The sequence below is a fragment of the Dipteris shenzhenensis genome, chromosome 22 (genome assembly GCF_047967505.1).
Source record: "Dipteris shenzhenensis isolate YYH24624 ecotype China chromosome 22, Dip_SZ_1.0, whole genome shotgun sequence".
Lineage (NCBI taxonomy): Eukaryota > Viridiplantae > Streptophyta > Polypodiopsida > Gleicheniales > Dipteridaceae > Dipteris > Dipteris shenzhenensis.
This window is the reverse complement of record NC_141617.1, coordinates 43219354-43235301: the sequence shown is the minus strand read 5'-3', so window position 1 is coordinate 43235301 and position 15948 is coordinate 43219354. Positions and strand designations below refer to the sequence as shown.

The window sequence follows — 15948 nt, the reverse complement described above, 5'->3', positions numbered from 1 at the left end:
CTCGAATCTCCGAAGCCTGCGCTCTGATACCAATTGTCACCTACTATCGCTTCTTGGCTTCTCGCCCTTACGTTACCTATCCACGCTTTGATCTACTGCTTGAATCTCTACTCGTTTTTACAATCACGGGGGATGGCGATCTGTTATACCACCCAGCCTATTCTCGAAGGATAGATAATCATCAGATTACGTACGTTATTTCATACCTATCCAAGAGACCCTCAATTCCCTAGATAGTTCTCCTTGCCAAATGTCATTAATTTAGCCTCTCCACTTGGTGCACCTTTTTACCCCTCTCTTGGGGCACATTGAAACCCACTTGCCCCTTGGCATTATTGCACATTTAGGTGCACCTAGGCCTTAGCACTCAGAACTATCTAGTCAATGCCATTCCGCCCTCACCTAGGACCTTGGCAGTTACTTCTCTTGACCATTTCAATTACGCACATTAACTATTACAAAAGTTGGTCATCTAAGAGAAAATGCCCACCGATCTATCCGAGGTCATGCTCGGCTAGAGCATAACAACAACCCTCATCTTCAAGAACTCCAAACAATAGCCATTGGGGATTTCAAAGGTGAGGACACAGAGAGTCAGGTGATATTTTGGGAATTGTTGAACCAAGTCATGCAGAAAGAGGGTTTTCATATAGCAGAGTTTCGTGGTTTTATGGGGGATGAAGCTCAGGCAAATTGGAGGGTTGTTAGGATTGTTTTTAATGGGGGCATAGAGAATGTGATGTTGGGAAAGGAGCGCACTTGTTTGTGGCATTGGGAGGATAATCTTCATAAGCATGCTACAAAATGCATCCCACCTCATGACCAAGAAGAGTTCAAGATGAGATGTAGACAATGGAAGAATTGTCCAACCAAGGAGGCTGCCATGCATGCATTCAAATCATTGTGTGAATGGCTTGAAAATCGTCATGCAATTGAAGGCAACGCCCACTTTATTTAGACATGGCTTATGTGGTGGCACTCAAGAGTTTACCACTAGGGAGAATACATTTTGAAAGCATAGTTAGGGGAAACGGAAACGGGGAAACGGGGAACGGAAACGGAAACGTTTCGGGATTTCTGGGAGGGCTGAAACGGGAAAACGCCACGTCAGCAAGGGAGGTTTAGAAAAGGGAGTTTGGAGATGAGAACACACACATTTAGAATGCTACAGCCTACAGCCTACCTGTAACAAATTATAACTTAGAACTTGGAGCTTAGAAGTTAACTTAGCAGTGAGCAATACATAATACATATTACAAATATAAATGACAAATCTGAAATCAATGAGAAAAGCTGAAGATTGACAAGTTACAAAATGCCAAAGGCAATATAAATTATAATATATGATTCATATATTATTATGTCTCATTGTCAAGAGTCAAGACTCAAGACTCAAGAGTCAAAAGTACAAAATTCAGATTCCCAAAAGCCTAGGCTCTAAGCCTTAAGGCCAACCGCTACATCACTGATGATATGATCAAAATCCATAATGTAGATTCTCGAATATAGATAGCTCAGCTGCTCAAGAGTCCTCCTCCTCCTCCTCCACTGCCATCTCCTCATCGTCGTCGTCGTCGTCGTCGTCGTCATCATCCTCCCCCTCCTCATCATCATCAGTGAGGGTGTCATCAGGCTTATGAAAACCAATGAACTTGTCATGAGTGTACTCTTGTCTCATCCTGTTAAGCAAACGCAAGTTTGCATTAACAAAGACAAGATCGTTCGCCTTGTGTGCTTTGAGACGGTTCCTCTTCTTTGTATGGATGTGGGCAAAGCTGCTCCACATGCGCTCACAAGAGGAGGAGCTACAACCCTGGCTGAGAATCCGAATGGCAAGCGCTTGCAGCTGTGGGGAATCAGCTCCATAATCCTCCCACCATGTAACAGACCCAACTCGAAATCTGAAATTTGAAAGATCATAAAATTCAGATATATGGCAAGCTCATGAAATCTGAAAATTATGAATCATTAAATAGTAAAATTTAAGAATTTAAATGAGTTAGGATTACCTGTCATGCTGGGCATCTGGCCATTCAAATATGCCCTCCTTATTGCGGTAATTGGCGAGCTGGTCCTTCACTGTCCGGCGAGCCTCTGGCATTTGCACCATCTTCTGAAGAGTGAGGTTCCAACCACGGACCACCTCTGCATCACTTTGTTGTGCAGTTGCCTTGTGTTGAAACTCTGGGTTCAACACAAATGCAGCCGCATGAATGGGAGAGTAGTACTGATTCCACCTAGTCACAGCCAACTCCTCCAGCTCTTTCAACCTGTGGGGATCTTTCTCTAACACTCTGATATTTTCTATCATGCGATCCATCCCCTCATATACCTTGCCAATAAAAGGCATGTCTCCATCAACCTTTTTTAGCAACAAGACAATCGGCTTACACAAGTCATACAAGTGTGATGCATCAGCCCAAAAGTCATCGCTGCCTATGCACAAATCGTACACCAATATCCCAAGAGCCTGCTTTGAAGTGGGCCATGCATCCCACTGTGGGCTTGCCACAACCTGCTTAAGAGCAGGTCTCATTTCAATGAGTCTGCGAAGCATCACATAATTGTATGCAAACCTTGTCTCTGCATACTTCAAAAGCTCCTTCCTTGCATAGGTGCGATACAAAGAGAGAGAAAAATGATGGCGTGTAATGAACCCAACTATCTCTCTTGCATTATCAATTACAATTTTTACCCAAGGTAATTTGCCAATGTCTTTCAACAAATTATTCAAACAATGGGCAACACAAGAACTCCATTGAATATGGGGGTACCTTTGTTCCAATAATGCACCTGCAGCCCTATTGGTATATTCACCATCTGAAACCAACTGCACAACATTAGACGGGCCCACATACTCCACTGCATCTGCCCACATCTGCATCAAAACATTTGCTGTTTTTTGTTGTACTCCGCACTCTATGGAGTGTATGTACAAAGAAGATCCTCTGCAATATGCCAAAATACCCTCTAGTGATCGACTACGTACATCACTCCAGCCATCTGCTACCAAAGTGACCCCATACTTATGCCATTTCTCCTTAACAGGCTGAATGGCCTCATTAACTGCCTTCACCTCATCCTCTAGAAGCTTTCCCCTCAATGCATCAAAAGTGGGAGGGGTGTATGTGGGCCCAAAGGCTGTAATTTCAGTCACCATCTCCTTGAAATAAGCAGAGCGTGCCACATTGAAACTAATCCCATTCGAGTAAAAGAAACGGGCCACGGCTGCATCTACTTGTGCCTTCCTTTGTGGATGCCATGCAGTATAAAGAGTGCTTTGCCTTCGTGTAGGTGGGAGAGGTGAAGGAGATGCAATAGGAGTAGAACCTGTAGCTCCAAGAACATGTGCACTCCCAGAAGATGAAATTGTAGTAGCAGCAGCAGAGGGAAGAGGACTCCTTTTTGCAGTAGCCATATGAGCACCTGAAGTAGCTCCTCCACCAGTGGATGCAATAGTCCTAGCTTTCTTCGCGGAAGGAAATGCCTCGACCTCTCGTGCCAACCTTGCTTTCTCTTCCTCGGATATTTCAGTGCATATTGTAATCCCCTCTCCCTTGATGCCAAGAAGATGGGCCTTCACCCTATCAGGAATCCCACCTCTTTTCAATCCACAACGCCTGCACATGAACTTGCGAGTGCCTCCTTTCTTGGAGTCGTAGCCACCCAGGAGATCGACTTGACTCCACCAAAAATCTGATTGGGTGAATTCTACCTCCAAATGAGACTCAGGGGTAGGGTGTCTTGAAGCCATGGAACTTTGGAAACTTGTTGCTTGAAAGGGGGGCTGAAACTGCAAAGAGAGCCAAGGATTGAAACTTGAAAGAGAGGGCTGAAGCCTGAAACTTGAAAGTGGGGCCTGAAAGAGGAGGGAACAGAAGGCTGAAAGAGAGGGCTGAAAGAGGGGGCTGAAGGAGGGCTGAAGGAGGGCTGGAGGGGAGAAGATGATGATGGAGGGCTGAAGCAGGCTGCAAGAGAGAAAGGAGAGGAAAGGAGTGAATGGGGCTGAAGGAGGGCCCCTAAACCTTGAGGATGGATGGACTATGAACTATGAGGCTGAAGGAGTGGAAGGAGGCAAAAATCGGAGGCAGAAAGGAAGAAAACGGGGCTGGCGGCGCATCTCGCAAGACATTGGAGACCTGCCAACATTTGTTGTCTGAAACGCGGCGTTTCAGCAACCTGAAACGCGTTTCAGGCTGGCTGAAACGTTTCAGCCAGCCGTTTCAGGGTCCCGAAACGTTTCGGGCCCTGAAACGCGTTTCAGGAAACGCCTCGTCTCTGAAACGGCGTTTCAGGCCTGGCTGGGCTCTGAAACGCGTTTCAGCGTAACACTGTTTGAAAGTGAGTGACTTGAAAATTTTAACATTGTTAATCCATTAAAATTTTGCATCACTGCTTCCTCCTTACCAAATTCTTGTGTAGGAGATGGAGGCTGAAGAACATTACCTTGTTCCTAGGACTAACCTGTGTGAATCAATCCATGGTAGTTGGTTGAGCACAAACAATGGCATCAAGTATGTGTCCTTGTATGATGCATGCATCACTAACATGACGAGAGCAATCTTGCAAAGTAGTAAATAAGGATCCTACATGAGAGGCAAACATATCGGTGAAGGTCCGACAGTGCAAAAACTGAGAAGAAGAGGATTTATGTGGAGTAAATTGACCTTACAAATGATACGGCTACAAAACTTGGAGTGGCACACGAAGGTGGGATTGACCTTGGAGATATTAGAAAAGTGCGGAAGAAAAGACCAAAGTCTATCCTCTGCAATCCATAAAGATGACTCCCACAGACCTGAGTATCAAATAGTTAGCACACCAGTGCCAAGAAAAAGACATTCAGGTTCAATTGTAATTGACAATAACAATCTTGATGGTTGTGAATAGGGTGTGGCAGAGGTACAAATACATCAGACAAAGTGGGCGATTCGACGTATGCAAGTAGGGGGTCAAGTGTGCTACCAAGGGTATCTACATCGAAGGAGGGGGGGGAAGTGTAACAAGCTAATTGACTCAAACGGAAGAAAATTAGTTTTGAGAGTCCCTGCACCTTCATTTTTTGGGAGGATAAGAACACCGATAGGTGTAAAGTCACAAATGATCTGGTTCTGTGGGGATAGCGTGGACCACTCTTGGAATCCAACAATAGCAATTGAGGTATTGCAAGAACTAGTGCTAGCAAAGTGGAAGGTTGCTCAAGGAACTAATATCAACTTGGAAGAGTTGCATATTCTTATAGAAGGAGGATTTGTTCTAGAAGAACCACTTCAAAAAGGGTCAAGGAAATTTCGGCAGGGCCATAGAAAATGTTTGAAGAATCAAGCGAGACCTGAATTTCGAGAGGGCCAGAGAGTTGTCTTTATAAAAAAAATAACTAAAGATATGCAGGCAAGGATGGATTCAGCAAGGGCCATGGAATGTGAGGTGCTTCATGTGAATGAGGTGGAGCATGTGGAGTTTATTGTTGGTACAACTGGGTCTCGCATGAGGGGGCTTCAATATACAATGGCCATATCTGTTTTTCCATCTTGAACTTGACTCCCTATTTAGGTCTAGAAGATTGGATCGTTATATCCCTTACAAGCACATTTACTACATACTATTGCAGTACTTGGGTCTAGATGTAGAAAATCACAAAGAGGTCCACCAAGCATCAATGACAAAACAAGAGCTTTACAATGCACTTTCAAGAATCCCATGATGTGGCCATAGGTACCTGCTGCTGTAGTATTCTATAGATAGAAAACATTTTGTGTCGAGGCACTGTTCACTACATTGTGGTTTTGTGTATTGTTTGTGGTCATGACATGTCTGCATGGGTCTTTCGCTGTAGTTTTGTGCTACCATTTTGTGGCTATATGGTGCACCTCAAATTGTCACTACATAAATGGTGCAACTAAATTAGTGTCTACATGGTGTAATGTTTGAACGTTTTGTCATTTTATAATATAGCTCAGTTTGGTAAATGTGTTTTAAACATATAACAATGAAAGATTCCTTGACATTTTTAATTGCTGGTTCTTTGATATTTTTGTTATCTTGTAATATTGTTGGGTGACGTAATACTAAATATAAATATTCCTTGGAATAATATCGGTGACGTGATGTACTACATTTAGGTCCAAGAACAGTGTTTTTGGCCATATTCTCTGACATGCTGCTCGCCGCTCGGGGATTTTTGCTCGGAAAATAGAAACCCCCTCCAGATGCCTAGTGGCTGCTATCCCTAATCCACCTCTCTTCATTTTGGTCATGATGTTTCTCTTGTTCTTGTTCCATTTTCTTGAAGCATTGAGCTTGTTTGTGTCCAAGTATCTTGCAGTAATGGCACCTGATCTTGCTATCAAAACATCAAAAGTGATAAAGGAGGGGAGTATATGTATGACGATTGCATGGCATATTGGACGAATCATGGGGGTTATGAATCAAATGTCAGTATCTTATGCATCACCCCAAAATGGGGTTTCAAAGAGAAGAAACAGATCACTTATGGGGATGACTAGGTATATGCTCAAGCATAGAAAGTTTGTCCAAGTTATTTTGTAGAGAGGTTGTAACAACAGCCACATATATAAAAAATAGATGTCCTACAAAATTATTGGTCTTCGATGTTACTCCCATGGTCAGTCACTTCAGGGTATTTGGATCAGTGGCATATGTTTTGGTTCTAGAAAAGCAGAGGTTAAAGCTCTATGATAAGGGAATCAAATGCATTTTTCCTTGGTTATAGTACTCAGAAAGACTCTCAAATCATAATATCAGAAAACTCATCATTAGCAGGGCTGTTGCACTCATCATTAGCTCTATGATAAGGGATTCAAATGCATTTTTTATTGGTTATAGTATGCAGAAAGACTCTCGAATCATAATATCAGAAAACTCATTATTAGCAGGGGTGTTGCATTCGATGAGGATTAGAGCATGATGCCAGAGATACTTGGGATGCCACTTGATGATGATGCTCATTTAAATGTGATTCAGTTTGAGCCTCACGAGTTGCCACATCATGAGGTAGATCCTCCTACTTCACATGTGTCTAAAGAACCGCCTCCTGACTCAAATGCTTCTAATGAGCTGCCACATTATGAGATGGATCCTCCTACCTCATATATTTCAGATATGCACCCAGCAACTGGGGATGAACAGCTTATTGTGTATCGGACATATTGGCGATGGACAGATATTTGTATCAGTCTATCTATTTTATTTTCTATCATTTCACATAAGCTTAGCCAAATTAGGCATTTTATAGATGATTTATTTATAGCAGATGTTCCTGACTTTTAAGAGTTTATGTACAAAGACGCTTGTGCTTTTGGAGAAGGAATCTATTTTCATGATTCTTGTGGACTGAACTGCACTTCAACAGAGGATTCTTTGTTTTCTTAGATCTAATACTTTCTCAATCTACCGCAGGATTAGAGGTTTATATATGATAAATGTGAACAACCTGAATATATTGGTTTATACATTATAAAAATGCCTCGCATTGACTCAAACATTTCTGATTTGGCAAAATATGGAGCCGTTTCTTCCCAATTCCATAGATTTCCCGCCTTTGTACAACTAAGAAGTCTTTTTATCACTCAATGTAGTAATTTGATCACTTTACTAATACACAAGAGGTATAATCCAAGAAAAATAATAAAAATTTTGCGCACAATCTTAGATATGAAGTCTTTTATCTATGGTCTATCGGTCTTAGGCATGTTTAGAATGATTGAACATAAGCTGAAGGGGAGCTGAGCAGCCCGTTTTTCTTATAGTTTCATAAGAGAGTTTGATTGAGTATGCATTACTTTCTAAGTGCTTTCTACGTAAGTTGTAGGGGGTTATGGGCCATGCAGTCACAGACCAACCACATAATCCACCCAACGCTGACACCCACAAAATTGCATGACACCCCGAATACATGAAACACTCATGCCATCATACATATGACTTCGGGAACAAGCATGAAAAACACATATCATCTTGTAACCACACATGCACACTGGATACTTGCTCTGAGAACCCCTGGTACATCCACATTGCATTTCTTCATCACTTCCCACTGTCCCTACAAAAACATATACATTACTCACAAAATTTACATCAGTAGAGTTCCAATTTCTTAAAAACATGGCTTCTCTGTGGTTAACCTCCCATCACTACCCTATGTGTATGTACAAGTGTCTACCTTCCCTTATCTACAGAATGCATCTTTCCACTACTTTTTTTGTCTTATCAACGTCACAATAGTCTAGACGGCCTTGATCTATCGTCACCTCACGGGGCCCTTTTGAATTGGAGGTTCAGATAGTTGAACACTGGAATCTCACTCCATATTTTCTTCAAGTTCCCCCCCAAACCAGTTGCAGTCCTAGAAGGATGCCTGTCTCCATCTCTATTTCCAACCCTAGAGGGGTCTCGTCCTCCCACTCTATCCACTTTCACTCAACTCACCCCACTTTCCCATAGTGACAGTTCCTGATGTGTCATCCCTTGTCATGCCATGTATTCTCTGCTGTAAAACAGAAATGCTGGGAACTGGATTGAAACTGAGCTACCACTGTGTCTCTGGCTCTAAATGATTTAAGTATGTAGAACTATATGCTGTGGATTTGTCAAAGTTTTGCATTGTATTGTATAATAGTATGTTGTTTCTATACAGTACAATTTAACTAAACTAGCAATGATTGTTGACAGTTAAAACACAAAACTTTGTGTTTCTTTTGTAGACAAGAACACACGTGTGCCTGATTACAGATTTTTGTTCTGGGGGGGAGCTGTTCTTACTCTTAGAAAGGCAGCCGAAGAAGGTTTTTCGTGAAGAGGCAGCAAGGTAAAGTCTCTGTAAACAATATCTTAAACAGTTGCTTTTGAGGTTTTCTCTGCATTGTTAGGGCATTTTTCACTAGAACTTTTCAAAATTGCAATATTTAGCATTTAGTTACCGGCATAATAGAAGTAGAAGGGCATGAATATGTTAGGAGAATATGAACATACCAATTGGCACATATGGATTGTTCGTTATGCCATGTGGCATGATGGAGCTTTTATTGTGTATTTAAAATGGGGCTTTAGCTAATGGAGCATGGATCTTTTTCATTCCCCTGTTCATGTTTTTTTTGGTTTTAATACAGTTTACATATCTTTGGTCATCACAACGCTTGGGAAGGAAGTATACCTCCCCAAGGGGACTCAAATTCACTCCCTCTTTCTTAGTTACCCATCAGCTCCTGTCAACCCACAATCTCCTGATGCATAACCTTGCCATGTGCCTCACATCTCTCTCTCTCTCTCTCTCACACACACACACTTTTTTTTTTTTTTTTTTTGGGTGAAACCAAGATACTTATATTATGAAACATTCATTTACATCCGGGCAGTGCTCAAAAGAGAGCCAAAGCCCTATCCATCAGAAGCAGAAACGAAAGTTGAATACAAGAAACATCCAAATCTTCCTCATGTAAGGCATCATATAAAGACTGCCGCAATGAGGCTCTGAAGAACTCATAAGGATGCTGAAGGGGAGAATTCAGATATGCTTGATTGCGCTGCAGCCAGAGGGTCCATAAGGCCCAGTATCTGATCCAGTGGAAGAAGAGAGAATACTGTGACAAAGAAGCTGATAGTTTGCCATACATCCAAAAAAACCTGTAGAACCTGTGTGCTGGAAATCTGAGAGATAAGAAATAGGAGATTCTGTCTAGAAGGTCTTTGGAATATGAACAAAACCACAATAAATGCGGAATACTCTCAGATGTAAGGTGACATCTTGGACAAAGAGGTGAAGCTATCTGTCTTTGAGCCAATTTCACTCCCACTGGAAGAATACCAACAATACATCTCCATAGAAAGAGTTGTTGCTTCAATGGCATTTTCAACTTCCATATCAATTGCAATTTTCCTTTCCACCAGGCTAATGATTTGTTCAGATGCCATAGAGAATTAGCATGATGGGCAATCTAGGGAGGAGGTAATATCAATCGATAAGCCTGTATAGAAGTCAATAACTGCAAAGGCCTAGAGGATATGCTTGGACTTGAAGACTGAAGGTGCCAATCTTGAAGCCTGTCTCTAACATTCAATGTCGGAATCGGAACCAGAGGAAGTAGGAGATCAGCAATAGCTTTCCAAATAGGTCTATGATGCATCCCCAGATTGTATTGTCGACATGCTACTGGACAAGTGAGAATATTTCCTTGCATATCTACCACGTCATCAATGAACCGGATACCCAATTTCATAAGATTGTAAGCTCTGATGGGTTGTTGAACAGCAAGGGGAGAGGAAAACACAGCACTCCAATGAATACTTTCCATTCTGAGTGAAGAAGCTATAGAAGCAGGATGAGGAGACCATTTGATGTGAGAGAGTACTTGCTTCTACTCCTGAATCAAGGAATTAGAAAATGGACAATCAGGGATTTTACCTTGAAATTTTCCAAGTACTACTTCTGATGGATCAACTAGCCAATGTCCATAAGCATTTGTGCTCATCTGACCACACAAAATTGCCAGCATGATAGACCAAGGCTGCTCTTGTTGAAAAAATGTCTTGAGCATAGTGATCTTTCTTGCCAACACATGATATTTGATGTTTATTATATTCAAACCACCATGCATTCTTGGTGAGCAAAGCAAGTCCATTTTGAGCAACTGTAAAGCTTTTTTATGAAGCTTAGTTTTCCAAAAAATCTCCATGGCTTGAGACATAAAAGATGTGAGATCTCGAGATGACCAATGTAATAGAGGAAGGTAGAACTGGACATAAGCTAGAACAATAGACTGGACAATTCGAAGCCGTACATGCAGAGGCTAAGTGGAGATCTTCCAATATTCTAATTTGTCCTGAATTTTGTTTGACACCCACAACATTTGTTGCTTATTGCTGATTTTCCAGCCAATAGGATAGCCCAAATGTCTTACTATGTTTTCCGGATAAATAATCTGGCCTGGCCACAAGATAGCATGCCAGTCACAATGCTTGAGAGGCAAGAGTTTTGATTTCTGAAAATTAATTTTAAGACCAGCTGCCAACCCAAAATCTGAAAGGGTATCCATCAAGAGGCAAATCTCCAATGGACTGTTCTTTGGCATGAAGAATGAATCATCTGCATAGGCCTGTGCAATGAAGGGTTGTGAACCAGAAATCTGAAGCCCTTCTAGCTGTCCAGTATCAACCATGTGATCCATATAAAGAAGCAAAGGATGTGAAGCGATGGCATAAAGCAAAGCACTGAGAGGGCATCCCTGTCGAACTGAACGTTCGAGAGTCCAAGACTCAGACAAATGATTCCCTATAAAGCATTGTGCAGTGGAATTTGAGTAAAGCCAATATATGACATTAACTAGCGTTGGCCCAAAACCAAGTTTTAACATGATTTGAGAGACATAATCCCACTGTATAGTATCAAATGCCTTCGCCACATCCACCTGCATGACCAACACATCTTGATCTGAATATTTTGCATATTCCATTGCGATGAGAGTGTTAGAGATATGTGCCGTCTTGGAACAAAACCATATTGCCTGGGATGAAGTCCATCATGAAGGATATCCTTTATCCGACGTACCAACATTTTGGCAATCAATTTGTATATGACCGGCATCAAAGTGATGGGCCTCCAGTCATCCATAGTCTCACATAGAGGTTTTTTGGGCACAAGCTTAACTAGACCATGCTTCCAAGCTGAGGGAAGATGTTGATGCTGCCAAGCTACATTAATAAACTGTAGAATTGGACCTTTCAATTCAGGCCAAAAGGCTTCAAAAAATTCAACCGTCAGACCATCCCGGCCAGGGGATTTATGTTTACCCAAATGCTTAAGGGCTTCATCCAATTCCACATCTAAAAAAGACATTTGCAGCAGTGAGGCTTTTTGCAAGGAGACAATAGGGGAAACAAGCTCAGTAAATCTGTTACGAGCCAATGCAACCTGAGGTGTAGAAGAAGATGGCTGAGAAAAAAGAAGCTGAAAATGATCCAAACATTGTTTTTCTAGCTGAGAGAGAGTCTGGGTCCAAAGACCATCTGATTTCCTGACCCTCATGATAGATTGGCTTTGTCTATGTGCATGTAAGTTCCGAAAAAAGATTTAGAGGAACAGCCCTTATCTAGCATAGGTTTAACTCTGGCCTTGATCTGCCATTTGGACAGCTTGCGTTTATCATTGGCATCAATTATGGAGGAAGCACGAGACAATAAATGCTGCTCAGAAGCAGATAGAGATCTTTGATGACTAATCTGTACCAAATACTGCTTGTATGATTTTTCCCACTGGATATGCTGTCTGGTTTCTGCCATGTACCATCTTCCATATTCCTTAATGCCATTTTGAATACGATGTATGAAAGAGGTCCAAGCAAAGTCCAGATCCTCCTGAGCATGGGATAGCAATGGCCTGCAAGCCAGTTTGATCATATGCTGAAATTTTTCATGAGAAAGATATAATTGATTGACCTGTAAATTTCTGACTGAAGAGAGCTGCAAGTCATCCAGAGGCATACCAAAAGAAAGGGTGAGCCAAAGTGGAGTGTGATCAGATAATTGTTGTGAATAATCAGTCCACATTTGACATGTATATTCATCATATTGCTGAGCATGAATGAGATAATATCTATCAAGCCTGGCCCAATATTCTGTAAAAGCATTATGATGATATGTAAATCTGATAACTGAAGGGTGAGTTGCTGTCCATAAATCTGCAAATTGAAGTGATGATGTCATATGTTCCCATTGCTGGATTTCAGAGGGCAGCATATGGGATTTATGTGTGGTATTGTCCTTCCAGTGAGGAGAATTGTTGAAATCACCACAAAGTAGAGCATTAGAGGACCAAGGATATTGCTTTATGGAGTTCCACATTTGAGCTCTGGAAGCTGAATTTTGAGAGGCATACAAAGATCCTATTTCAAAAATCTCTCCATTGATCATACATTGGATAATCATCCATCGTCCACCAAGATCATTATATGCTATCCAGGGTTGCAGATCATGTCTGGCTAAAAAGCACAGCCCAGAGAATTGTTCAGATCCTGAATAAAATATATCGTATCCAGAAAAAAACCCATGCTGGCCAGCAAAAAAATGCTGAAATATGCTCTTGCAGAAACACAACATCCGGATGAGTTGTATTTATATAATGCCAAAGAAGCCTCCATTTATTCTGGTTGTAGAGGCCCTGTATATTATAGGAAAAACATTTAAGAGAAGCACGCATGAAAATATATACAAGAGATGATCGGTCCTCCAAAAGAACGGGAGGCCTCAAGCCTCTGCCATTGCCACAGGGTCTTGCTGACCCTCAGCATCTAATTCCCTGATAATATCATCTTCTTCACAAAGGGGAAGACCCTTCTTGACTGCATTAACCCATGCCTTTGAGATGGGGTTGCTTGAAGAGGTAGAAGATTGTCCTGGAGAAGGAGCAGAGGCATCCCAATTACGAGATTGGAGAGGTCTTTGTTTGGCACCGTCTTCTTTGCAGTCTGCCATCCCTCATGAGAAGATGAGTTATTTTCCCCTAACTTGCTTTTTCCTTTATCCTTATTTTGAGCTGAATTGGCCTGGCTCCCTGTATGAACTGAAGGCTTTGCTCCTTTAGCTTCAATCTTTTCCACATATGTCTTCTGACCTCCTTTATTAGATGGCAGAGGAATAGCTGCTGGAGGAGGTCGATGAAGGATAGAGGGACACTCCGAAGCAAGATGCCCAAACTTGTGACAAGAAAAACAAGCTCCAGCAAAAATGCCCCATTTTAAAGTGAAATATTTCTTTCCCAAATTAACACCCTCAATCTCAACTGCAATAGAGGAGGGGGTCGGTGTATCATTATCCCATAAGATGCAAAAACGATTTTTATTACCTGTGGGACGAGGGAAACAGATCACTTGTCCCAATGTCATAGCTAAACCTGGAAGCTCTGTTCTCATGTAATCTGGAAAATCAACCACTTCAACCCATACAGGGCAATGATGCTTGATGAGGTTCTGATAGTCCTTATCAGGGGACCAGGGCATGATATGCACCATTTGGCGACCAAAAATTAAAGGAGACATTTCCAGCATCTTTTGTTTTGTCAAAGCATCCAAAAGATGAACTTCATAAAATCCTCGGGAGGCAAAATAGACTTCTTCTACATAGCATCCACCTAGGAGAGAATTCACCCATTGTCCTACATCATTAGCAGAGGGAATTTTGCCTGGGAAAAAGATGATAACTGCAGTTTGAGAGAGCTTCTTCAAAGGATGCACAAGAGATGGCAACTTCATTTTGTAAGTGAGTTGAATCCATTCCCTTCTACTTTGTTGAAAATCATCATTCAACATTTTAAACGCATGGGAAGCATCTTCAGAAGAAGGAGCTATGGGGGAAGAGGTTTCCCTTGATTGTCTTTTGGGTTCAGGAGAGAGGGCTCTCTTGACATAGTACTTGTTTGCTTCTGCCATGGAGGCTAAGGGATTCAACAGATATCAAACAGAGAGAATCGGACACGGCACAAAGAAGGGCTGGCAGGCTGTACGGACGCTGGACTGAAGCACTGTACGGACGCATGAAGAAACTGACAGAACTGTACAGACAGATTGAGAGGTTGCAGGAAAGGACTGACAAGCTGTACGAGACTGCTGACAGGCTGTACGGGAGAACAGACAGTCTGTACGGAAAATTTGACGACTGTACGGAAGGATTAAACGGGAACAATACGGACGGACTGTACGGACTTTGGGAAGGAAGACTGCAAGTAAGAACTGTCGTGCAAGGTTGAACGGAGCCACGATGTAAGGTAACCTGACGCAAAAGCCATACGGGAACCGTACGACAGCCGTACGGAGGTACGGACAAAAAGGCGGGCGCCAAACAATCTCGGACTACGCTGATCAGCGAGCACTCAAACCCTCACTACACACACACTCTCTCACACTCACACATACACACACTTTTTTTTTTTGTAAAACCAAGATACTTATATTATAAAACATTCATTTACATCCAGGCCGTGCTCAAAATAGAGCTACAGCCCTATCCATCAGAAACAGTAAAAGAAAAGTTGAATACAAGAAACATCCAAATCTTCCTCATGTAAGGCATCATATAAAGACTGCCTTAATGAGGCTCTCAAAAACTCATAAGGATGCTGAAGAGGAGAATTCAGATATGCTTGGATGCGCTGCAGCCAGAGGGTCCATAAGGCCCAGTATCTGATCCAATGGAAGAAGAGAGAATACTGTGACAAAGAAGCTGATAGTTTGCCATACATCCAGAAAAACCTGTAGAACCTGTGTGCTGGAAATCTGAGAGATAAAAAATAGGAGATTCTATCTAGAAGGTCTCTGGAATATGAACAAAACCACAATAAATGGGGAATACTCTCCGATGCAAGGTGACATCTTGGACAGAGAGGTGAAGCTATTCGTCGTTTAGCCAATTTCACTCCCACTGGGAGAATACCAACAATACATCTCCATAGGAATAGTCTTTGCTTCAATGGCATTTTCAACTTCCATATCATTTGCAATCTTCCTTTCCACCAGGCTAATGATTTGTTCAGATGCCATAAAGAATTAGCATGATGGGCAATCCAAGGAGGAGGTAATATTAATCTATAAGCCTGTATAGATGTCAATGACTGCAAAGGCTTAGAAGAAATGCTTGGACTTGAAGACTGAAGGTGCCAATCTTGAAGCCTGTCACTGCCATTCAATGTTGGAATCGGAACCAGAGGAAGTAGGAGATCAGCAATAGCTTTCCAAATAGGTCTATGATGCATTGCCAGGTTGTATTGTCTACATGCTGCTGGAAAAAGGAGAATATTTCCTTGCATATCTACAACGTCATCAATGAACCGGATACCCATTTTCATAAGATTGTAAGCTCTGATGGGTTGTTGAACAGCAAGGGGAGAGGAAAACACAGCACTCCAATGAATACTCTCCAATCTGAGTGATGATGCTAGAGAAG

At 41.9% G+C, this 15948-nt stretch overlaps 2 protein-coding genes across 2 annotated transcripts in view; one reads left to right on the top strand and one right to left on the bottom strand.

The window, feature by feature from the left end:
• Window positions 1-15948, top strand: part of LOC147888137 (phototropin-2-like) — a 189965-nt gene that overhangs the window by 44140 nt on the left and 129877 nt on the right. The window contains exon 5 of the mRNA XM_087393295.1: window positions 8724-8827. Coding sequence (XP_087249421.1) covers window positions 8724-8827 — 104 coding nt within the window. The remainder of the gene's footprint in view (window positions 1-8723; window positions 8828-15948) is intronic.
• Window positions 1499-3754, bottom strand: LOC147888138 (uncharacterized). The gene is made up of 2 exons (XM_087393980.1): window positions 2010-3754; window positions 1499-1901 (listed from the first exon to the last, which is right to left on the bottom strand). Exons 1-2 carry the CDS (start codon window positions 3752-3754, stop codon window positions 1523-1525), a joined length of 2124 nt encoding a protein of 707 aa, XP_087250106.1. The 3' UTR covers window positions 1499-1522.